The following is a 24,979-nucleotide window of genomic DNA, read 5'->3' as shown; positions in this document are numbered from 1 at the left end:
GAGTTCTGTTGGCTGGGGCTTTGGTCTAATCAGGCCTTAGAGGCTTTGTTGGGTGGTATCTACTCTGGCAAGACTAGATAAACACACCCCTTGGGCCTGGCATTTGCCAATCTATTGGGGGTGGGGGTGGTTCTAGATATCAGGAGCCTCCTAAAACTTCTACTTATGGGGTAGGGGACTCCATTATTCACACACTCTTCTACCCAAATACACAGCCTTCCCAGACTTTGTCCCTGAGAGTATTCACATCCTCCTATCCAGATTCCTGACCCACTTCAGCTCATCACATGAGTTGCCAGACTCAAAGGAAAAGTAGTTGAGATCCCCATCACTTTTCTGACTTGACTCATTCTGGGAACAATTCCTGTGCCTCTTTCACTTTCACTCACGTTCTGCTGGCCAAATCCTAGACTATTCAATAGGTGGCCTGCCTGGAGAGTACAGCAATTGCTATGATCTCCCAGCTCTGCAGCTGTGGCATAGGTGCCTCAAAATAGCTCCCCCTTAAGGTCTCTGCAGCCAGTTAAGAAACAGCACTATTCAAGCACCCACTTTATAGTTCAGGCTCTGGATCAGCCAAGTTTAGATTGTTTTTCTGATTTCAGGTTTTTCCACGTGAAATTCATCCATTGTGTTTCTCTCTCTGTTATCCCTCCCTTTCTGAAAAACCAGTATTGCTACCACTACCACAACTGGCTTGGCTTCCAATATTCTCTTTCTTCTCTGTATACTGTGCCCAAATTTCTGAGTCTCTAAGATATTCTGATTGTCCAATATTGAATTTTAGTCAATCCTTCTTTCACCCACCTTGTTGAGAAGCAGTACTCCTGTTGCTTGAATCCCAAGCCAGAGAGCAACTATGAATGTACCCTTCCTCTCACTGGCCATCTAGAATCTCTCTATGGTTCTTTTTGAAGGTAAATTTTAGAAACAATAAAATTGACAAAGCTGAGTACCATTCAATGAGTAGTGATAGATACATGCCTCTATTCAGACCCCTTGCCAAACTATGCAACATTCCTTTCACCCCAGAACATTCCTCTGTTTTTCTTCCTACTATAGGTTAGTTCTGCCTGTTATAGAACTTCACACCAAATGATTCATGCATTAGGTATTCAGTAAGTTTTTGTGATTTTTCCATATTGCTTTAATTTTCTTTCCTTTGTATTGCTAATTAGTATTCCATCACACAAATATATCTTAATTTGTTTACTCAGTCAATCTCCTATGGATGGACATGAGGACTCTCTTTCACTTTTGCCATCATGAATAAAGCTGCTATGAACATTCTTGTGTGTTTTTGTTTGTTTGTTTGTTTTTTGAATTATGGGTTAATGCCTAAGAGTGGAACTTCTAGTATAAGAAATTTTCAGGTCTTTTCCCAGAGTGGTTGTTCTATTTTTCACTTCTACCACCAACGCATTCTCCACATCCTCATCAGCCTTTTTAGTTTCAGCCATTCATTGAGGGTAGTAGAGACTCTGATTGGTCTGACTAGTGCTGGTGGGAACTCTCATCCCTTTCATTGCTCCCACAATCTCCTACTATCAGTGTGAAGCCAACCTCACTGGGTCTCACCTTCCACAAGGTTCTCACCTCAGAAGTTGGCAGAGGATATAGTACTATTTCCACAGCTTATTTGTGCCAAGACCCTAATCGAGTACAAGAATTTCATCTATTATTTGTCTGACTCCTCTATCTTGCTTAGAAAGAAAAGTTTAAAATATCAAAACAATCATCTGACTGGGTCCAGTTGGCAAGTTCAAAGCTATCTTTTGTTTAATGATATATTCAGAGGCAAAAGATTCTCACTTTTAATTATGAGCCTTTGTCTCTGTTTCCAGCAAGATGTAAAACATTAAAAATATTCTAGAGTCGAGTTCCACCTATTTTCCCTCCCATTCACCCAAGCACCATTCTTTCCATGACTATAATCACTCTGGGAAGTGGGACTGATGTCCTGTTTTATGGGGGAAGTAACACCACCTGAGCTGACAGCCACAAACACAGTATTTGTGCCTTCTGCTCACGTTAGTTTCCTGGGCATGCCTCTGCCCTCCCAGGCAGCCCCTGGGGACTCAGGCAGGGCTGCCTGCCCCGCCCCCACATGGGGACCAGGGCGCTTGGCATGCTTCCTCCCCTAGGCCCCACTCAGTGCCATTCATCTCCTGGCTCTCCTCACTTTCCTTCTCCCCCTCTTTCTCCCAACTCTGCTCAGTTACCTCATAAAACTCGTGTTCTCTTCCATATGGGAACTAAAAATGTATCCTAAACTTATCTGATAACTGTCACAGTAGTGCTAGCACCATAATGAAGGAGACATAATGAAGAACCGAAGCTGTCAACATCTAAAGCTCTTGAGAGTACCAAGAGGTCCCTTTCAGAAGCTCCACAAAGGAACTTTCTACTTTCTCATCCCCTCCTAATTAAACTGGCTTTTCCTCAAGTACCAGCATTTTAGACAGACAAAAAACCTTTTGTTTTCACTACTGGGTTTCTGTTTTAATTAATAACCTCACAACAGCATTGTTTTCTAATACTTTTGTTGCAAAGATAGAGTATGTCAATTATATTTTAGGATAAATTGCAACACTATGTCTATGACAAATCGTGTACTAAATGCCACACTGACTTAAACTTCTGTAATTAAACCAATTTCTAAATTAGGACTGGTCTTTTTTTTTTTCTATGCGGTTTTAAATGTTTACAAGAATTTCCTCTTTGGCATGTTTCTTTTATATAAAAATTTAGAAGTGCACAATAGTACCACCCTTAATACCACAACTTTATGTGTACTATTCCACCTATAAAGCATACATTATTATGACACCCCTGTTCCCCATTTTGAATTTAAAATTCAGAAGAGTTCAGTAAATCACAGTTAGTAAGGAGGAGAGCCTGAATTCACGTCTTTGTTTGGCAGCCTCTGACTGATTTCTTCTCCTCTATATTGGCTACTACCACCAAGCACATAAAACAAAGCTTCCCAGCATGGATCTGAATAGGTTATGTCTGTGTGATCTACATCTCCATCATTCCCTGCATCTCCATCACATTCCTAAAAAAAAAAAAAAATTGTTTATACCTTACCAGATCTCAGGAGAACAAGAAAAGAGATTGGCCAAATCTCTGAAGGAGAAGTAGTATATTCAGATCATTTAGTAAATTCAGAGCTGTATTGGAAAACAAAACTGTATCTAGCAGAGACTCTAGCTGTGCAATTAATAATCAGCATCTATTATGCATTCTAAATAGGTCTCACCTGGCTCTGAGCATCAGCACAGAATATGGGTTATGCACCTGGGCTTTTCTGTTACTCAGAGTGCTAGGGCTTTCCTTACTAACTTGCTCCAATGTGGCTTTAATACAGCTTGCCTAACAAAGATACACACATACAACAAATGTCTTGGGGTCTGCAACACAGTGAAGGGCAAAAGGAGAAGGAGCCCAGATTCAGTTATAGGAAATGACCCTTTTCTATGCACGCACTTTGCTGCTGCACATGAGGCCAGAGCCTACTGACTCTTTCAGCATACCACATTTCTATTGATCTCATTCTTCTTTCAATAAGACTTTGGTGCCTGGGGTCAGCAGGCCTCTTGCCCTCCACTCTACCCTCTACTAGCTTAACTTCCTATGTGTGAAATGCTAGAATTCAACATTCTCAGACTCTCTTGCAGCTAGTATCCTAGATACCAATTAGGATCCTCTGATGAGATGTTTTTGCATGATGTTTAGAAGGCAAAAGTGAGACAGAAACCAACTGTCTATGCTGTTTTTCTTTTCTAACAAGCAAGATCATAAAATGGTGAGCTAATTTTTTTTTTTAAACAGCCTTATTCCTATGTTCAGTCTACAACTTCCCAGGTTGAGAGGCTGTTGAGACAGCAGCAGTGGCTATTTGATGTGGCTTCCTGAACCCTGGACTACAATCATAGAGTATGTCTTACATCCTTATTCCTAAATGACCTCAGAAATGGTCATTTTCCCTGGTAAATAGTCTTGCATTGCCCCAGATCTGCCTCCTCCACATCTTTTTCCATCATCATCGTAACCATTAACATTCCTTATGTACTCACTAAGTATTAGGCACTGTGCTAAACCCTAAAATTACAGAAGTTAATTTAAACCCAAAAATAACCCTGTGGGGAAGGGATTATTAGCCTTTTTTCCCAGATATATTAACTCGGGTTCAGAAAAGAGGTAAATCATACAAGATCAGAACTAAGCTAATGGGTAAGTAGTGGAGCTGGAATTCGATGCCAGATTTGCCTCCCTCCAAAATCAGAGCTCTGCCACTTTAAAGTTGAGGGCCTGTGACATGTGGGCAGATTTGAATTGCTCATACCAATGATGTTGCTGAAAAGACATCATTATCATTCCTTCTCCTTCAACAATATAAACACGCAGGCCAGTCTATTTCATGTCAAGTTGCATCGAGATATGGTAGAAGCCTTCAGTCTAATTAAATAGAAAGCCATTCAGAAATCCAGAGGTATTGCTTTGTGAGGCCATACCAAGATCATTTTTACTGCCAAAATTAAAGAATGGAGATGAAAGCAGATGTAGCCTTCCACTTGCTTCCGTGAGTACCAGAGCTGGAGGGATCAGACACACGACTTACCAGGTGCTCGGTTAACAGCGAGGTTTCGGAAATGGCTGCCTTTGATCATTTCCACAGATAATCGCCCCGTTGTGGCATTGTAGGACAGCCCCACCAACAGCTCTGGCGCCCCTCCATGAGACAGCGACTGCGTGGATGAAGCACTATCACTGTGAGAAACTGCAGATGGGCTGAGCGGCGACTCTCCACTCTGGAGGGGAAGAACAACAAAGAATCCATTGGCCCACACTGCACTACTCTCTTTTAGAGAAAGCCGATATTATGTTTGGTGAAATTGTGACCCGATCTCAATGACTGCCAAAGATTACTAAGGGCGCACTCAGTGTGAATTACAATGTGCCCAGGGAGTGCAGCCACGGATGAGATCCTCTTCATTACTAGCTGACATATTTGTTCCAAGAGCTGTCTCCATTCAATATTTCCTCTCTAAAGACAAAACGGACAAAGATGTTATTACTAGTGTAAATCAAACCTTCTAAGATACATGGAGAGCTAATAATACATTTAATATAGACCAAAATTCCCTCCTGTGTAATTTGCGCCTGAATGTTTCCGTGGAACCCATCCACTCCAGGCCTGGGATTTGCTTCTGTTCTCTGCACCCTCTTGATGAATGTAGCAATACAAGAGGCATTTTTGTCTCTCAACTATTCAAGAATTGACCACTGGACATTGACCACGACATAGGATATTTGGCCCCTAGTCCTACTTTCAAGGTTGTTAGGTATATACCAAATGCTCAATTTTACCTCCTAAGGAAATCAATTACATAGAAAATGAGCCCTTTCACAACTGTTTGATAAAGAAGCCAACACTTGGACTATGCATCTCAGTGACCTCACAGGGCCAGGTGAGCCCAGAAGAGAGCCCAAGCTTCCCGGCGCATTTATTCACATGTGTGCTTCTTATGATCATCGGATTTATACACCAGGGACATCAGGAGAAGGGCAATAAAGTAGATTAGAATGCTGATTCTCACTGAGGGGCAGGTGTAGGCATCAGCCCAGCTACAGCAGGCCGGCCAGCACCTCTAATACACCTCTTCCCTGGAAATAAGCATGTTAGACTTCACTTAAAACTCTCTTCTGTCTGAAATCATTTCCTAAAACTTCTTATCAAGAACCCAATAAGCAAAACTAACAAAAGGAATAAAATATTCTGCATATCAGCAGGGAAATATCCTTTTTACCCAAAACATGGGTATTTCTAAGAGCCCCAAGCTTTCATGGAATACCATTTGTAAATTATAGGGCCAGGTGGTTTTGACAGGTGCCTCACAGGCTCTGCTGTCTAGAAGATAAAAATCCAGCAACAAAATATATGCTTTGTTTGGGGGAGGGCCACCCCCACCCCTGTGCTTCTACAGAAGCTCCTACTGTGGCACCTGTCACTGCACTTCTTGCCTTGCCCATCAAATTCCAAAATCTGTATCCCTTTCTCAGTTCCTAGTGCATAAACTGTGGCTTCTAAATCTCTTAGTCCACAATGCATAGCCTAATATACAGCACATAATCATGCCCCATAAATGGCTGAGCAATGAAAGAATTTTCACCTTCAGAGATCTTTCACATTGGCTCCTTTCCCCCATGCAATCTGTGCCTCTAGCACAGAGCCCCAGGACCTGGTACAGAGAACCATGGGTGTGAACATACTTATTATACCTATGTTTTATAGTCCAGAGTCCTTTCTGACCTGAGGATTCTGATTTCCATGGTTTCAGATATATGTTACCAGAGCTCAAACAAAAGAGGGATTTGAGTAGAAGTGACATATGATCTGGGTTTTGTTTTAACAGAATCCTTCTGGCCTCCATGACAGGAATAGTCTATAGGGGGCAAAAGCAGTATCAGAAGAGCATCAGCTAGAGGCTATTTCAGTAATCCAGCAGAGGACCAGCATCTGGTTGCATTTGAAAATACAGCTCAGAGGATTTCAAGCAGAAAAGATTTTAGCCCTAGCAACTGGAAGGATTCTATTGCTTTTAATTGAGACATGGAAGATGGCAGGTGTAATAGATTTAGGGAGGCAAAAATCAGGATTTCAAGTTTGACCATGTGGAGACACCATGTGAAATTCCAATGGACAGATCTCTTCTCACTGTGATCAAGGAGCCTTTTTGGTTCCTTTGTTCTTCCTCCAACAAAGCAAGCTTCTCTCCACCTCCCCAAGACTACATGTGCCTGAAATCCTCCACCTCTGCACGCCACCAGTCTTTTTCCCTCAATTGCTGGAGCTCTGCTTTATCACCACCTCAAAGAAACCTCCCCTGACCCTTCTAAACAAACAGCAGCCTCTGTCACTCTCTCCTGACAAGGGGTCTGCCTGTAAACACTCTCCACACTGGACCCTGGAGCACTAGCTGCTCAGTTTGTGTGTGCATGTGCCTTGCTTTGTCTCTACAGTACTTGGCAGGAAACATCTTTGAATGAGTGGCTGACTGGCCCAACAGCCCATAGCTACCTGATATTTTTACATGATTTTGTAAAAGGTGATCTTCACACTAGATGACATACAACCCAGGGCAAAAGCGGGCTGCCCATCATGTAGACACACAAGCTATGTTGTCTTCCCTTAAAGCCCTGAGGCAGAAAGCAGAATGAGGTATGTGGGAAGAGGCCAGTCCGATAAATGGAAGGTCTAAGAAGTAGCTAGGGTTCAGGGCTGGTATTCTACAATGCTCCCACATCCTTGTTTAGGACCTTGCCTTGAAAGTCCCATCTCTTAGATTCACCATAATACATACTGGGGACTGGAGGGTTAGGACCACTTATCCACTAACCAGAAAGCACAGTCACCTCTCCAGGTTTTTCCATGCCCTTTACCACACTGCTGCTGTCATTTCCATAAATGAACGGGGAATACATCCATCAGGTTATCAGGAAGACAGGCATGAAAGACCCATAATACCATGAAGTGCAAATCATGGCTTATAAAGATGAAGAGAGCCAAATGGAAAATTAAATTAAGGTCTCTGCATTCACAAGCTGAATGTACTAAATCAAGGACTGACAATCCCAGGTCTTCGAACACCGCATCATTAGCAGCACCATTTAACATACTCACACTTATATTGCTTCTTGGCTCCAGAACCAGAGTCACTTTCATTTCCCCTTCTGGCTGTAGGTGGCTAAGATAGAAGAGCTTCTCCCCCATCATTCTCTCTCGGGTCATCTTACGGGCAGCGTACAGTCGGAAGCGGACAGCACAGGAAGCCACATCTCTGGACTCTAGCTTGGCAAAGGTGACCTTCTCCTTGAAGACAGGGTGGGGCCCCCTCTGTATGCTCGTCCTGCCCCTCTGTTTCTTACTGGGCAGCAGCACTACATGAACTTGCCAGGAGTTGACGCCACTTCTGTCCTTATCTGGGAGGCCCTGTGCTCTCACAATGGTCACTGTGAGCTTCTGGGTCGCAGCTCGATATTCAAAGATGACATCTAGGTCACCACACTTGGAGATGGGATCCAAGACCCCAGATGGCACCTGCAAGCTGGTCCTGTCCTGTTCCTGTTGGGGATGGAACAAAAGATTAGGAATGAAAATGATGATGTGCCTAATTGCATTTGGACAGGTTCATGCCCTTGGTGCTCCTTCAGAATCCCAAGCTTTTTGACTGTCAGTGCATGACCTTCTATGTTAAAAAGGTCTATTTACTGATCTCTTTCCCTTAGACTGTGAATTCTTAGAGGGCACACTGCCTGACATATGGTGAGCCTTTATGAATGTTTTTGGAATTAATAAATAAAGATTTTATATTTTGCAAAGTGTTTTCTGATATGCTGACTCTCAGAAAGCACAACTGTCCACTATTGTTGAAAATTAAGTCAACCATGCAATTGCCAACAGGCAACTTTTTCTTGAGTTCTTTGGAGAATTGATTGAGATTAGGCCTATCCTCTGCAGCACAGAACCCGCTATAGACATAAAATCTAATGTGATTCCTGGTAAGGTGATTCTTCAGTATATCTTTAATCTATACAGGAGAAAAGGTTTAGGGCTCAGTTTCTTAGAGTTTAATGTAGACCTGAATAATCCAAGGATTCTGATTTGGTAGGTGTGGGGTGAGGCCTGAGATTCTGCACTTCAAAGACATTCACAAGGCATGCTGGCCTCAGACCACAATTGGAATAGCAAAAGTTAGGGAGGACAGCCCCAGCAACCACTTAGCAAAAAGCAACACTGGACCTGAAGCCAGAGCACTTGAATTGAAAAAATGACTCCATCACTGATGAGCTTTTCTGACCCTGGCCAAATAGCCCAGCTTCTGCATATTGTAACCAAAACCACACATTAATATGCCTACTTGATAGAGCGTGGTTATGATGTTTTAATACATATGAAAATACCTGCTTCAAACAGACACCATACTATGTATTCCCACCAATGGACTGGTGCTATTTCTAAAAAAGCCCCTCTCTTTATGGAACACACCCTTGGATAGCAATTTTCTGTAGTCACATGGGTTTGGCTCACCCAGGAGAAACTGAGCTGAATGTCATTTACTATAATGAATCACCCCACCAACAAATTATAAGGAATATCAATATAATTTTAATTTTTCTTTGAAGGTCTAGCTTTTATCTGGAACTAAACTTTGGACTGCTTCTTATTATTAAGTTAGTTCTTATTTATACTGGACACCAGACTTCACTAATTGAGAGAGCTCTTCATTTCAGACATTATAATAAAACACCTCAAAATGTACATTCAGCAGTGAAACTTGCCCAAGGAGTCCAAGGGAAAGTACATGGTTCTCTGGAATCTAACATCCCTAGGAATCCCAGTTCTACCACTTACTAGCTCTATGACATTGAGCAAGTTATTTAATCCTTTCCACACTGCACTTTCCTCAATAGTAAAATGGGGATAATACCCACTGTATAGGAATGTTGTAAAAAATAGAGGACTTGACAAATTGTAGACATGTCACAAGTGCCTTTCTCTTTTAAGATTAAAATTAGGCTGCCAAGAAAATTCAGATGTCTTGTAAAATAAGGGAAGCTTCTTATATCTTTTCCTTTGAGCATGCGATCATGTATGAACGTTTCTATTCAGAGGTACTTAGTTTCAAGTGATGAAAATGGTTGCTATAGAGACCTCTGAATACAACCGACTAGTGTATATATAATATTAGAAGCAAGTCTCCAAGGAGTTAGGCCAACTCAAAAATCAAGTTGCTGTCTTTTCTCAAATTCCCTTGACTCTTCTTAAAATTCCCACCTATTTTAGCCTACTCTCAATCATCCCTCTATTGCTTGTATAGACACAAGTAATAATGGCTAATATCTACTAAGCCATTCCTTATGCTGGGTACCATATACAATCCTTTAGAGACCATAAAAAGCCAGCACTTAAACCCTTCAAATCTTCTTGGCCTCTCCTCTGATTCCATCTTTCCTGCAGGCACAGTGTCTCTGGACTCTAAGTGGCTTCAGCCTGGCACAACCCCTGAAGTTCTTATCTGCTGCTCCTAAAACATAGTTCTCAGATTTCATTATTGGCCTGCTGATTCCAAGGCTTAGAAAGCTGCATAACGCTGCTTCACACCACACATGGAAAGTCCAAAGTATGCTGGGGTTAATGTCCCATGCAACAAAGTTTCCCCCTGGGTCAGACATCCTCAGTTCAGCTAATATAGCTTCTGAGAGTGCAGTCCCAACAAGATAAAGCAATTAATTACTGTGAGCAGCAGCTAACTCAGGGGAAGATGTCATACTGAATCTTCCCTGCCTTACCCCCTCATCTTTCAGTCTGGTTCCTTGGGAGTGCAGGCCCTACCAAAGTCTTTGTCTTAAGCTCTGCTTTATTGCAGAACCTAAGAAACTTTATCTTTTTAAACATTCACATCAACTTAATGAAGTAGGTATCTAAATAGCTTCATGTCTTGGAGGAATAAATCATAGTTAAGAAAGGTTAAATAACTAACACCTCCCACCCCCATGCCAAAGTCTAGTGCCCAGCCAGAATCACCCAGGGCTCATTCTCTGCCAGTCTGAGCCTATGGCCTTGCCTTAACCAGTATGCAATACTCAAAATCTTAAACTTCTGTTAAACCATGTGGCCTTCCTTTAGCTTCCCAAAACCTTTTGCCATAATTATCTGTATGTATAGTGAATGTGCGAGATGAAGAGGGAAGAAGGTGGGAGCTGGAAAATATTACTGTCAATTTCACACCCTTTAGGCCTGTTCTTAATATTAATTAACATGTTTTTCCTAGATTTATCATCAACTTGAACGCTAAGGTAAAAAATTCCTAGTTAATGAAGATCTTTCCATTTCTCTTTCAGGCTATCTCTTCGGGTAAATGCTCACTCCACCTTTATGTTCCACAGGTGTCCTGGGTAAAGCTCTTCCACAACCATCCTAAGAAGTCTGCGTGAAGCCAAATGGCCAAATTCTGCAGGGGTCTGTTGAGGCTGTGGCCCATGAAAACTGGGCTTCGTGGCCCCTTCTTGGGTTGATGTGAAATGGAGATTTGCAAAGGTTGGTATTTGCAAAGCAATTAATTATTTCAACACACACTGCCTATCACCAGGCAACTGAAGGAGCTCCTCCTGTGGGTACTGTTAATTCCGCTAATCCATTTGACCTTCCTGCAAGGTAAAATCTCTTCATTCTTATCCCCATTTGGCAGATTTTAATTAACTTCTCAAGGCCAACCAATTAATCAGTGGAAAGCAGAGATGAAAAGTGGGACACCTGCCTCCCTGTGTGCTGGAAATCGCCAACCACCTCTCATTGTCTTCCCTGCCAAGTCCTCAGTCTGTAGAAAAAAGTCAATGGCCTTTGTCAACAGAGAAGAGCAGCGCTTGAAAATCCATCAGCCTGGCAGGTATCACACGGCAGGACTGGTTTCCTTCAGAGACAAAATTCATGATTCCTTGAGATCTAATATCCTGGGTTTTTTCTTTAAGATGGGAATACTTGTGTCAACCTGTCAAAACCCATGTAGGTTTAAAGATTTTCTGTCAAACTGAAAAGGCTTTCTGTTTTAGTAAGATAGTGTTGATGTCATCTGTGTGGCCAAAGTAAACAGACCCACAACACGTTCCCAATGCCAGATACATGGGGGAAAGATGGGGTTCTTAACGCAGCTAAGAGGCAAATAAATCAATTCTTAAGAGGCGAGCTAAGCCTGCAGAGCAGACAGTTACGGGAACTGCCTCTGAGCTGGATTTGAAGTTCTACTGTAGGAGCACCAAATTACAGCTTTTGTCTTGAAATAGATAGGAGGTTGAATGGAGCACACAGAGATGTCTGGGTATTTGGGGAGTCTGAGAACATTTAGTACCCTCAACACATCTTCTCTTCAGGCTCCCCAGGGCAGGTCAGCAAGAGGTTCCATGGAGAAGCGATTACCAGCCTGATGGCACAGTTACCAAGCAGAGTACAAACAGGCAGGTGAAGAGCTCTGTTTTGTTTTTGTGGTGAGGGAGCCAAAATGAATATCTTTAAATGTTACTATGTGGGATTTGATCTGGCTCTTTCTTTCTTCTTTTTAACAAAGCTGATGAGGTCAATGCCTTGAATACCTCTATAGCAAGCTTTTAATAAGCTGTACAAACCATACATCTGAGATACCACTCCTGGTCCTTGGCAGAAACGCCAACACAGAGGTACAGAGGCATGTGCACACACACCCTCGCACACCCCTCCTTACGTGCTCCCTACACTCCCCAGCATATCTGCAGTACGATTTTGGAACATGATTTTCTTTTGTGTTTCCTTGAGCATTCATTCAGAGTGAGTATGTGTATGTATGTGTATGTGTGTGTGTGTGTGTGTGTGTGTGTTTCTGTACTAATAAGAGATTCATCCTGAATCTCAGGATTCTCAGACTGAAACTAATAAAATCCATTCACCCTTCTCTTCCTCTATCTTCACAGCTTCATGTTTTATATACTTATATGACCTATTTCATCAAAATCAATTCCATATTAGGTACTAAAAACTACTATTTAATACCTTCCAGTGTCATGGAATTAGGATTGGAGGGGATCTAGCTAATGAAGAATGACTGGTAATGTATGAAAGATAAAACAATGTTTGTAAAATTCTTCTTACTAGGGTGTACTAACTGGCATTTCAATAAATGGCAGCTATTCCCATCATCCCCTCTGGTCATATCTCTAGATGGTTAGGCATATTAGGGACCAGATTTAATTGAAAAAGAAATTCAGAAGAAGCATCTTTCATCAGAGATTTATTCAAAGGCTAGAGGGTCATTATAGACGACTGTCATCTCCTAGACCTCCAATTCAATTAAAAGCTAACAAATATACTAACACATGCAGCAAGACCCTCATCGTAATATCATGCATAATTTTATTTGGAGGCCTACTTCATTTTAGTGAAATTCTCAATTTCCATTTCAAATGATCACAACTAAAGATTTTGGATATGCAACCAGGAAGGAAATAAACCAACCTCTCCAAAGAACTAAAAGTTTTCTTTGTATAAAAATAAGTCCTGTAAGGGGTCATTTTATCACTATTCTTCTTCCTTTTTTATCTTGCATTCTTTTCTTTGCATTTGAAACAAATTTACTTGTGATTCTTTTATTCTTGTGCTCAGGGACTTTGGTTATCTAAAGAAAAATTTATTTTTAAAAAAATGGGTATTTTAGGTCTTTGTTTTTCAAGGCAAAGTTTTCTTTCTGGAAAAAACTTGGTGAAAGGAGAGTAAGGAGAAGAAAATGGAAGAAGAAAGAGATGGGGAGAGGAACCCAAAAAATATACACTGATAGATAAAGCAAAGAATGGAAAACAAATAACTCACCTCTGGACTCCATACTGAGGAGCTGTCAGTAGCATAGGAATCTTCAAATCCCCGGTTATTAAAATCTGTTTCCATCTCCAAGCTGCCCTCTGTGGACTGACAACTGAGGCTTCGAACCCCACTGGTCTCTTGGTGAGAGGTGCCATGATGTCTGTTGTCTCCTCGCTCACTTGGGGACCGTGAGGTAACAGAGATGGCATGATCTTTGTAAGACAGGATCTCAGAATAACTCAGTTGGCTGGTTCTATCCAAATCTAAATTTTCAGAGAGAAAAGTATTTCAAATGCATTGTTTTTCATACCTAGAGAAATTAAGCCATTGCAACCACAATAATCAAGACCACAAAAACAATATGCACACCAGTAACATCTGCAGAAAAAATTCTACCTATGCAGTGGATAAATCTGATCCATATAATAAAAAAGACCATTAGGTCTTTCCATGAGGTTCAAGTAGGTTTGATACTTCCCAATAATATGAGTATCAAGAATGGGTATTTAGCCAGTTGCAGTTGCACCCACCTGTAATCCCAACTACTACTACAGGGGCTGAGCAGAAGGATCACATTCAAGGCCAGTCTAGGCAACTTAATGAGGCCCTGTCTCATAATAAAAATAAAAATGGCTGGGGGTATAGCTCAGTGGTAAAGTGCCCCTGTGTTCAATCCCTAGTAACACTCACACACACACACACACACACACACACACTCACATACACACATGCACACACAATGATATTTATATTAAAAGGATAAATTTAACACAAGCATTTTGTTGGGACTAAAAAACTTCAAGAATGGCTCCAGAAAGCAAAAATAGTAATCTAATGTGGAGATCATGTTAGATCATGGGGTCAAGATCATGGAGATCATGACTCTACCATTGTTCTTTCTCTCTCCCATATTCACTAGAGGTTTCTGTAGTTTTCTCAGGAGAAAGTTCTTTGTATGACCCGTAGAAAGAACACTGGCCTTGGATTCTGACAATCTGGATCTAAGTTCTGTCTCTGCCTTAAGAACTCGAACAACATTCAAACTCTCGGAACTTTTATTTCCTTATGTTTAAAAAAAAAAAAGATAAAACCCATCAGAGGGTCACTGTAGACACATGAAACTATCTGTCTGACAGCCAACAGGCCCTTTCTTATCTGACTGTCCCCAATGGGCTTCGTCTAACTCAGTTTCAACTGGGATCCTCAAACCCTCCTTCCTGTCCTTTCCTGCTTGTCCATACAAGGTCCCAACCAACTCCTGAACTATCCTGACTGCGTCAGACTCAGTGTTGTTCTGACCTTAGTATCTCACTTTCCCTCTCCCCTCTCTCCTTCTCTCCTACACTCTCCCTGCACCTTCTCCAAGCCTTATTCATCCCATTCCTCACCCTCAACATCTAAGATGCCCTCAGATGGTAAAGAAAAACTGACAGTCTGCCTAAGTGACAGATTTTACCCTGGTTTACACACATGTACACACAAGTAGCTAAGATGTCTTATCTCTTTGGTCTCTAGTCCCTTCCAGTAGTCCTGTTCCCAGGATGAGAACATATTAGAGATACAGACAGGACAGTGAGTGGGACATCAGAGTAGACTCACAGACTCAAATCTTACACCCACACTGCATAACAGCACTTGTTTCCCGTGTTAGCCTTACAACCTCAGGTGGAATAGAAGCTCCTTAAAGGTACAAAGCCATACACTTTACTGCATGGTCCTTATTAGGTTCTCATTAAGCCTTTGAATAACTCTGAAGTCTAGGCAGGAAACAAATATTTGAAGCAGCCAGATGTGTAGCAACATGGAAAGTCAGTGACAGAAAGGTATATGACTCATATATACTAAGAAACCAAACTTACAGGATATAATGTTGCCCTATGCAGACCACATAAAATTATCCTCAGACAGTGGTGGGCCTTAGGGTATAACTTCAGACTACTGATTTGGGTTTTTGCAAAACCATAGCAGGCCATTGAGAATTTTCCTTATCTGCCTAGTTATTCTTAATTGTTCAGTTCAGGCCCTTGGAAACATTTCCATAGGGCACTGCAAAAATGCTACATTCACACTTTCAGCTATTTGGCAAACACACTTTTAAAAGGTCACAAATAATGACATAGCAAGGGAAATTCCACATGCAAAAAAAAAAAAAAAACTACAACATAAAGCTCAGAATTTTCTTCTAAGTCTCTAATTAGCACACCCATTCCTCACATACATGAACAGTAAAATGTCATATTAAACAGTGGGTCATCTATCAATATGTGTAGCGCCCAGCAGGATATCAGCACAAAATCTAACTTTGCCAAGAAATTACTCCCATAAAATTGTCTCATGACTCTAACTCCTATAGTGATAATACCTAGATCGCTAATGAGAGAATTTTCAGCAGCTACATTAAAGCCTTGAAACATTATTCATAATTGAAAAAAAACACAGGAGAATTATATTAATGTCACAAACCATTTTCTATGGCATACAAGCAAGAAATGAATTAGAAAACCAAATCTGGGCTCATGTCAAGTTGCAAGGAGGTGGAAAGGGAAATGTGATTCATCTTTCCATAAAGCAGACTTCCCTTCCTTGAAATTAAAAAGTAATTACATTGTTGTCAGAGAAATGTATCCTGGTTTCCTAGAAATTTTAGGACATAATTATGTCACACCAATTCTATTTGTTTGACCAGAATATTTTTCAACTTGTCTAGTTTATAACCCATTTTGATGGAATAAAACCCTATTTTGCAATTGCTTTCCCTGGTATGCCCATCATCATCCATGTGTGAAGACTCTGCTTACCATCTGTGGTGGTCAGGTCTATGTGCCATCTTAGCAAGGCAATAGGGGCCAATGGTTCAATCAAACACCAGTCCAAGTATTGATGGGAAGGAATTTTGTAGGTGTAATTAAATCAGGAGATCAGTCAGTTGAAAAACAGTAAGATAACTACAACATCATTTATAACTGGTCAGTTGAAAAACAGTAGGATATCTGCAACATCCCTGAAGCAGAAATTCTAAGAACTGCAGCTTCATCTCACCTGAGAGTCTGAGCCTCCCTTCTTGACAGCTTGCCTTTTGCATTTTGGAGCTATGTATTTCTGTCACCTAGCTAGCCCCCATAATCACATAAGCCAAGTCTTGGTAATAATTCTCTTGAAATATACACATCCACCCACACAGACACACGTGTATGCATATAGGGTGTATGTATTCCCACTGGTTTTATTTCTCTGGTTGGACCATGATTGATAACATCATCCCAATCAAAAATGAGATTCCAGGAATAAATGCGCTGAGTTTGATGAAACCAGAAAGATATTATCTAGCTTTTTATGAAACATTCTCAGAATTTAAAAAAAAAAAAAAAAAAACAGTAATTGGACTATTATCCTACAGCCCACCTTTCATGCCTAAAGTCCTCACACTTGGCCTCTGAATCAAACCACTTAGACCAAACCCATCTTGGCATAATCAGGAATGTACTGACAAGCCATGTGCAAAAACACTAAATCAGATGCAGAGAAAAAGAGAGAACTTGCCTTGAGTGTGGTGCTAATAACCTCACTACTGAGTCTAGAATGATCTCACTTAAGATGAAACATGAGACAATCTACCTAGTATATGGCTCACTCATGGTTCAGATTTTACTTGGAACTGAACCTATAATCTCACTGCCCAACACTTTTGAAAGCATTTTTTTTAGTGTGGAAATGTTTGTGTACAATTAAACCTGATCTTAGAAAACATGTTTATGGTAGAATAAAATGGCTAAATATATAGACAACAAGCAAAGAAAAAAAGCAAATTCTCTCTGGAACGCATGTTTTGTATTTTCATTTCTTATCATTGAAATAAATCCACTGATATACAAACGAACAAGAAAAAAAGTCAAGCAATAAAAACTACATTAATGTTTCCATGGCATTTGATGACCTAAACTTTGGTCTGCAGCTATGCCTATGAAAATCCTGCTGATTTTCCTCAAAATTTACAGGTAATTTATTCAGTGTGGTGGAATTTTTCCTTTCTCCAGTAGACAAAAATTTACTTTTTCTATCACTATCTTCAAAAAATGTTCACAACTACCAATTGAGACCAGAGACAGGTTTTTGCTAATTCCAGGAAGATAGGGGTTAGGTGGTTGTCACAACTCTCAGAACATTGGCCATGTGTGTAAATCAGAACCCAGACACTTGGGCTTCTGGGAAATGGAGCCATTAGCTTTAGAATTAAACAAGCGACTCCCAGGGAACCAACAGCTATTAACTTTCATTAGCTAACATTTGCCCTCTCCACAGAGAAAAAGGAATGCTCTGATGTAACAGAAGAGAAAGAGAAAAAATAAGGTGTGGCGGGGGGAGGGATGGTGAGGAAATGACAGAGGTCAGCAGCCATTCATATTGTGGTTTGGCCATATCAGGCCTATATTTATTAGCTTACCTTGAACTAAAAAGAATAGCGATGAAATGTCAGTCGGTATTTGTCAGTAAGTGAAACTACATGATAGGCAGCAAGTTTTTCCTGCTGAAAAATAACATGGTTCTATTTGTTACTTCTAGCTTTCCCTCCCCCACCTTGTTCATTGCCTGTCCTGTCTTCACTGCCAAATCAAAATTTCTTCTCTTTCATCTTCTCTCAATTTCTATGATCTCCATTTTCTCCGTCTAGTACGAAAATGAGGAAGGTGTACTATGACGTGCCCATTGGTTTCACTGACCACACGCCCAAAAAGAAAGAAAGAAAAGAACTCGAATCACTGAGACCAGACCAAGAAGGTGCATGCTGTGAAGGTCTCTCTAGATATTTACTAAATACACTTCCTGTCCCGGTGGGGCTCTGGGCATAAGAATATCAGAAAGATGCCTCACCTTTGCTCAGGGAAGCACTAAGAAATATCACCTTGTTCTTTTGGCTTCCTTTTCATTTTCTTTTCCTCTCTGGATTCTTAGACACAGAATATAATATTTAAATGACTCAAAAATATTATCATTGGCCATTGCCGGTCTAAATAAAGGAAAAACAAGATGCAAAGGATACCTTTGCAGGCAGACACTCGGGCGCCATCTTCTTCATGGGTAGGGAGCAAACGGCCACACTTGGGTTTCTGTTCCAATTCCTTAGGTTCTCCTTTCTCAGAAGCTCTTGAACGGAAACTCTGGGACCGGGACACAGAAATCTCAAATTGTTTGATCACGTCCTCATCACTGTCAGAAGATGTGGATGGCTCTTCATCATCCCCAATACTGTCAACTGGGAGCAAACAAGAGACATGAGTCTGTGTGGCCTCTGTGATCCAACAAAGAGAGAAACAGTCTGGGAACCTGGAGAAGAGTGTAGACAGCTAATGTGGATCAAGCAGATTCAAACTGCATAGGAAGGATCGGAAGCACTTCTGAAACAGAAAATTGAATCCGAAGGGATGAAACAGAGATGGCTAGAACCCAGGAGAAGCCACTGGGATACCTGTAGGCAACATCACGAGCCATGGGGTTGAGCCGGGCAGCCCTGCTGATTGGTTTTGTTGCTTACAGGTATCCACAGCTAGGAAGAGGACCTGTACAAGTGCATCTGCCTGATGTGCAGTGTTGTGGGAAATACATTCTTCATATTATCCCAGTTATTAAAACACACAGAGCCAAGTTCCACTTCAGAGAAGAGATACTTGCAACTAAAATTTTCCAATAGCTTCTAAGTTTTGAAAAGAGAATCATTGTGTCTATTTTAACTCATTTATACTATCCATGTTCTAAATCTTTCTCAGCATCAACAACCCAACCCAAATACCCTTTCAGATTTTTTTTTTAATTTTAATTTGTTATATATGACAGTAGGATACATTACAATTCTTTGAATTTTTAAGAAATAAATTTCAATGGATATATTTGAGATTCACATGATGCAGAATACATATAGAGAGTAAAATGGTGTGATATTGAAGTGAATTAACATATCATCTCACATAGACACTTTTTGTGTGTGAAAGAGGAGTTAAAAATCTACTTATTTAACAAAAATCTCTAATACAGCTTTGTTAACTAGAGTATTTGTGGTGTACATCAGATCTACAGACTGTGTATTCTTACACATCTGCTACTTTGAATCCTTTGATCTACATCTCCCCATCCCTGCCCCGCCCTATCCTTGGGAACCATTGTTTAATTCTCAGTTTCTTTGAATTTGACTTTTTTTTTTTTAAAAAAAAAGGTTTCATATATAATAAAAAAGGTTTCATATATACTGAGTCTAGAATGATCTCACTTAAGATGAAACATGAGACAATCTACCTAGTATATGGCTCACTCGTGGTTCAGATTTTACTTGGAATTGGATCTATAATCCCACTGCTCAACACTTTTGAAAGCACTTTTTTTAGTGTGGAAATGTTTGTGTACAATTAAACCTGATCTTAGAAAACATGTTTATGGTATAATAAAATGACTAAATATATAGACAACAAGCAAAGAAAAAAAACTAACCCTCTCTGGAATGCATGTTTCATATTTTCATTTCTTATCATTAAAATAAATCTATTCATTTCTTATCATTGAAATAAATCCACTGATGTAAAAACAAAAAAGAAAAAAAGTCAAGCAATAAAAACTACATTAATGTTGCCATGGCATTTGATGACCTAAAATTTAGTCTGCAGCTATGCCTATGAAAATCTTGCTGATTTTTAAAAATTTACAGGTAATTTATTCAGTGTGGTGGAATTTTTCCTTTCTCCAGTAGAGAAAAATTTACCTTTTCTATCACTATCTTCAAAAAAGTTCACAACTACCAATTGTGACCAGAGACAAGTTTTAGCTAATTCCAGGAAGATAGGGGTTAGGTGGTTGTCACAACTCTCAGAAAAGCAGCTATGTTAGCTAATGAAAAAATGCTTTCAAAATGCTTTTACATATATATAAGATTTTTCGATACTTTTCTTTCTGTTCCTGGCTTATTGGCTTAGCATGATGTCTTCTGCATCCATTCATGTTGTAACAAATGGCAGGATCTTGTTTTTAAGGCTGAATAATATTCTGTGTGTATGTGTGTGTGTGTGTGTGTGTACAGGTATATACATATGTGTGTGTGTGTGTGTGTACAGGTGTATACATATATATATACATACATGCCATATGTATTTGTGTATATATATTTAATTTATTCATTCCACACACCTATAGACCCAGGCCGTTTCCATATCTTGGCTACCATGGATAATGTTCAATGAACATGGCAATGCAGATATCCTTACAAGATGGTAATTTTGTCTCTTCTGGGAAGCTCTCAGAAGAGGGACTGTTAGGTCATATGGTAGTTCTGGTTTTAACTTCTTTAAGAATCTGCCCACTGTTTTCCCCAGTGGCTGCACCAATCTATATCCCCACCAACAGTGTATTCAGATTTCTTTTTCTTGTCATTTTTTCCTTTTGATCCTGGCCATGCTAATGAAATGCCCTTTGAATTATTTGTACACTTCACCTACACTGGCACTCTTGCCTCTTGCAGATGTCCTTTACCTTAACTTTGATGTTCCCTCTGCCTCCCCCAGATGGCTCCTTCACATTCCAGTCTTAGCTTGACTGTCACTCCATCCTAGAGGCTTCCTGGCCATCCTCCCTCAACTAGTTCTCCTCATAACAGTACTTCCTTGAAAATAAAAGCTATTATCTGTTTTGTTAACTGATGTCTCCCCATTATATAAAACAATACCTGCTGCAGAGTAAGTGCTTAGTAAACACTTGTTAAATATTAAATAAATGGGTGAGCCGGGTGCTGTGGCACATGCCTGTAATCCCAATGGCAGGGGAGGCTGAGATAGGATGATCATGAGTTAAAGCCAGCCTCAGCAAAAGCGAGGTGCTAAGCAACTCACTGAGATCCTGTCTCTAAATAAAATACAAAATAGGGCTGAGGATATGGCTCAGTGGCCGAGTGCCCCTAAGTTCAATACGTAGTAGTAGTAGTAGTAGTAGTAGTAGTGGTGGTGGTGGTGGTAATAATAATAGTGAAAACCCAGTTTTGTCCCAAGCCTGAGCACCCACGTTGCAATTAACATGCTGTCCCCTATGCCTGGGATACTTTTCTCTGGGCTTCCATCCAGACTGGTTAAGAATATAACTTGACACATCAGCCTAGATATCAGCCTAGATTGACTTCTTTCCAGAATATCCTTCCTTAATCCCTTAAATCAAGTTCAGGGCTCCTTCCATGTGCTGTAAAATATTTCTCTCTTCTCCATTGCAAATGATCCCTCCCCACTATGGGGACATTATTTATCTAACTTCTAATTGCCCCACCATCCTGAGTACACCATGAAGATAAGGGGGCACATCAAAGATTCCCCCATGCATGCAGGCCCCTATCTCTGTACCAGGCACACAGCAGATTGCTCGTTAAGTATTTGCTGACTGTGAACAGAAAACTATAGATAATGTAGAATAATTTTAACCCCTTCCTTGCATCTAAAAGTCACATAGTGATTCCAGAGAAGACTATGGTTGTTAATTTGCAGATCAGTCATAAGGAACACTTCCAAATCAGAAACTAAGAAGAAATAAAACATCATATTTTTTAGTGAGAGAAACTACTTTTAAACACCAGCCTGGTCAAAACATTTATTCTGCCTTGGTTAAGAGTTGAGATTCCTAAAGTTCTTTGGAAGAATAGTAATAATAACAAACATTTACTGAATGATCTTATATGCCCAGGACTAAGTGCCATGTACATATTTAATCCACACAAAATCTATATTATTATTATTTCCATTTTTCAAGTAAGAAAATTTAGGGGGAGAGGAATCCACAAGGAGCTGAAGATCATACTGCCAAAAACTGGTAGAAACAAGAATTGAATCAAAGTAGCCTATCTCCAGAGCTCACTAAGCTGAAAAACCAGAGGTCATCATCAGAACTCTCACACTGCATACTCATTTTAAATAGCTTCTGTGGCTAAGTCCTTTAACCTCTTTGGGCCCATTTCCTTATTTATGGATCACTCCCCAGATCTTTTTTAGCACCAAATTCTCTGACTTCAAAGTTTCTGCCTCATAGGATCAATATTCAGAGTTAAGCATCTGGTCTACGATTATGAAAACCTAGCTTTTTCATCTCAGTTTTATTGCCTTTGTCCATCACCATGGTAGGACCTGAAAAACTAAGTGTCAAAAGGAACTATCCAGTCAGAATGGCAATTATCAAGAATACAAGTAACAATAAATGTTGGCAAGAATGTAGGAGAAAAAAGGTACATTGCTAGTGGGACTGCAAATTGTTACAACCACTATGGAAAGCAGTATGGATATTCCTCATAAAACTTGGAATGGAACCACCATTTGACCCAGTTATACCACTCCTTGGTTTATATCCAAAGAACTTAAAATCAGCATACTACAGTGATGTAGCCACATCAATGTTTACAACAGCTCAATTCACAATAGCTAAACTATGGAACCAACCTAGGTGCCCTTACATAGATGAATGGATAAAGAAAATGTGATATATATACACAATGGAATATTGCTCAGCCATAAAGAAGAGTGAAATTATAACATTTACCAGGAGATGGATGAAACTGGAGAATATTGTGCTAAGTGAAATAAGCCAGTCCCCCAAAAACCAAAGGGATCTCAAGTCCCACTAAACAACAGATTAAATAGATCCCTCAAGAAAACAAAGCTGAATCCCAAATCTCTCAGCCCTGCCATCACCCACACAAAGACATGGGTTTATTCCAGGGGTAGCTCAGCCACTGTCTCCTAGAGCCCCAGCACCTATAGAAGAAGCATCATCACAGACACTGGGACAAGCGAGGAAGAAAATCTGTATTACTAACAACAACTTCATTAGCCCAAGAGAAAAAGCTGTAAAAACATGAAAAAGCAAGGGATATATTTGATTCTCTGTTTTACTCTTTAGGTTTTGGGAAGTTTGTTGATATTATTTCATTGAAAAGTTTGGGCATTCCTTTGGTTTCTATCTCTGAGCCTTCATCTATCCAAATGAATCTTAAATTTGGTCTTTTCATGTTATCCCATATTTCTTGGAAGTTCTATTCATGCTTTCTTAACACATTACTCAATGTATATACCAGGTATCTTCTTGGGACTTTGCATATACAATCCCATTTAATCATCATGGCCACCCACAAAGTAAGGACTATTATTATCCCCATTGTATAGAGAGGAAAGAGAGAATGGGTGAGTACTTTCCATAAGGGAAACAAAGTTAGGAAAGTAACAAAGCTTGGACTTGATCATTGAATGTATAGCCTTAACCACTACACCTATCACCAGATCTCATTACACCAGGAAACCAAGCCACCTCTAGCTTAATTTTCCTGATGAGGTGAGAAGGAGCTTTGCCACTTACCCTGAAATCTTCTAGGAGGCTGCTTCCTTTGTAATGGATCAAAGAAGAAAAGAACAGTGGAGAGCAATCAGTGCATGTGGTGTGAATGTATATGGCCAGGCTGCAGGATAACTGGCCTGTTGCTCCTCATGAGATTATATATACAGTGCTATTCTAAGCCTCACTGCCCAAGAACCTCAGAGAATTCTCCAGTCTAAAAAAGGAATCTGTAACCTCTTCCAAATGCCACTGAGCAGCAACAGTAGCAGCATTATAGTTAATAAAAGCAATCTCTTGTATGGCATTTATCATGTGCTAGGAATTGTTGTAGAACTTAATGTATGTTCATTTATTTATTGCACACAAAAAACCATTGAAATAAGTACTGCTAGTAGACCCATCCTAAGGATGGAAAAACAAAGGCACAGTGAGGTTAATAATTTGCTATAGTCATAATAGTTCATAAGTTGTAGACCAGGATGCAGCCCAAGCCATCTTACTCTAAAATCCTTGCTTCTTCAAGACAAAACTTCTTAAACCATAAACAAAACTGATAAATTGTGTTTTATCACTAAGAAAATAAAGTCTCATAGGTTGGGTTGGAAAGAATTTTCATGAGTATCTATTCCTTAATTTTCACAGAGAAACAAAAGCCTAAAAAGTGTTTTTCCCACAGTCATACCAAGCCAAGACCAATTCCAGAGCTCCGGTGTTTCAAGTTGATGGTGTTGCCATATAATTTTCCAGCCTTTCTTCCTAATGGTTTTGAGTCTTTTTTTTTTTTTCAAATTCAATTTTTGGCTCTTATCTATTTGAATCTGTTATAATGCAACTGTGTCAACAACTAAATAGCTGATCTACATTTCATTTGGCTTAAGCTTCAAAAAATTACAAAGTCTCATTTAAATTGTGGCACTTGTTTCAAGATCAGATAGTATTTTCTGGCGTACCATGTGCACATCAAGTTCAGATTCCTTTCAAGCTAAATACCTGGGAAGTACAGTGTCAGTTTCTATTAAAATCTTCACTCCTCTAGCAATTAGCTTACTAATAGAACAGGAAAAAAAACTGCACAATTGTCATGGAAGTGAATATGTTGGGAAGTTGAAACGTTCATTTCACTCAATCACAGAATTCAGACAAATCTTAGGTATCATCTAAACATCTACCATTAAAGAGAAGTCAGACTTCTGCATTCATTTCAATACATGGCCACCTAGTTTCATCCCTTTATTCACATGCTATCAAGGT

General features: G+C 40.0%; 1 protein-coding gene across 4 annotated transcripts in view; it reads right to left on the bottom strand.

Annotated features, from left to right (window-relative positions):
- The window catches only part of Syt16 (synaptotagmin 16), a 255,172-nt gene that overhangs the window by 22,149 nt on the left and 208,044 nt on the right, over positions 1–24,979 (bottom strand). For 3 of the 4 annotated variants that reach the window (XM_048798461.1, XM_048798462.1, XM_048798460.1), the window contains exons 3-6: positions 18,429–18,641; positions 13,400–13,653; positions 7,688–8,128; positions 4,625–4,814 (exon numbers count right to left, since the gene is read on the bottom strand). In XM_048798461.1, the coding sequence (XP_048654418.1) occupies positions 4,625–4,814; positions 7,688–8,128; positions 13,400–13,653; positions 18,429–18,641 (1,098 nt within the window). The remainder of the gene's footprint in view (positions 1–4,624; positions 4,815–7,687; positions 8,129–13,399; positions 13,654–18,428; positions 18,642–24,979) is intronic. The other variant, XM_048798463.1, reaches the window with a different exon arrangement.

Source organism: Marmota marmota, unplaced genomic scaffold (assembly GCF_001458135.2).
Source record: "Marmota marmota marmota unplaced genomic scaffold, marMar, whole genome shotgun sequence".
Taxonomy (NCBI): Eukaryota; Metazoa; Chordata; class Mammalia; order Rodentia; family Sciuridae; genus Marmota; species Marmota marmota.
The sequence above is the reverse complement of the archived record's forward strand: the minus strand, read 5'-3'. Positions and strand labels throughout refer to the sequence as shown.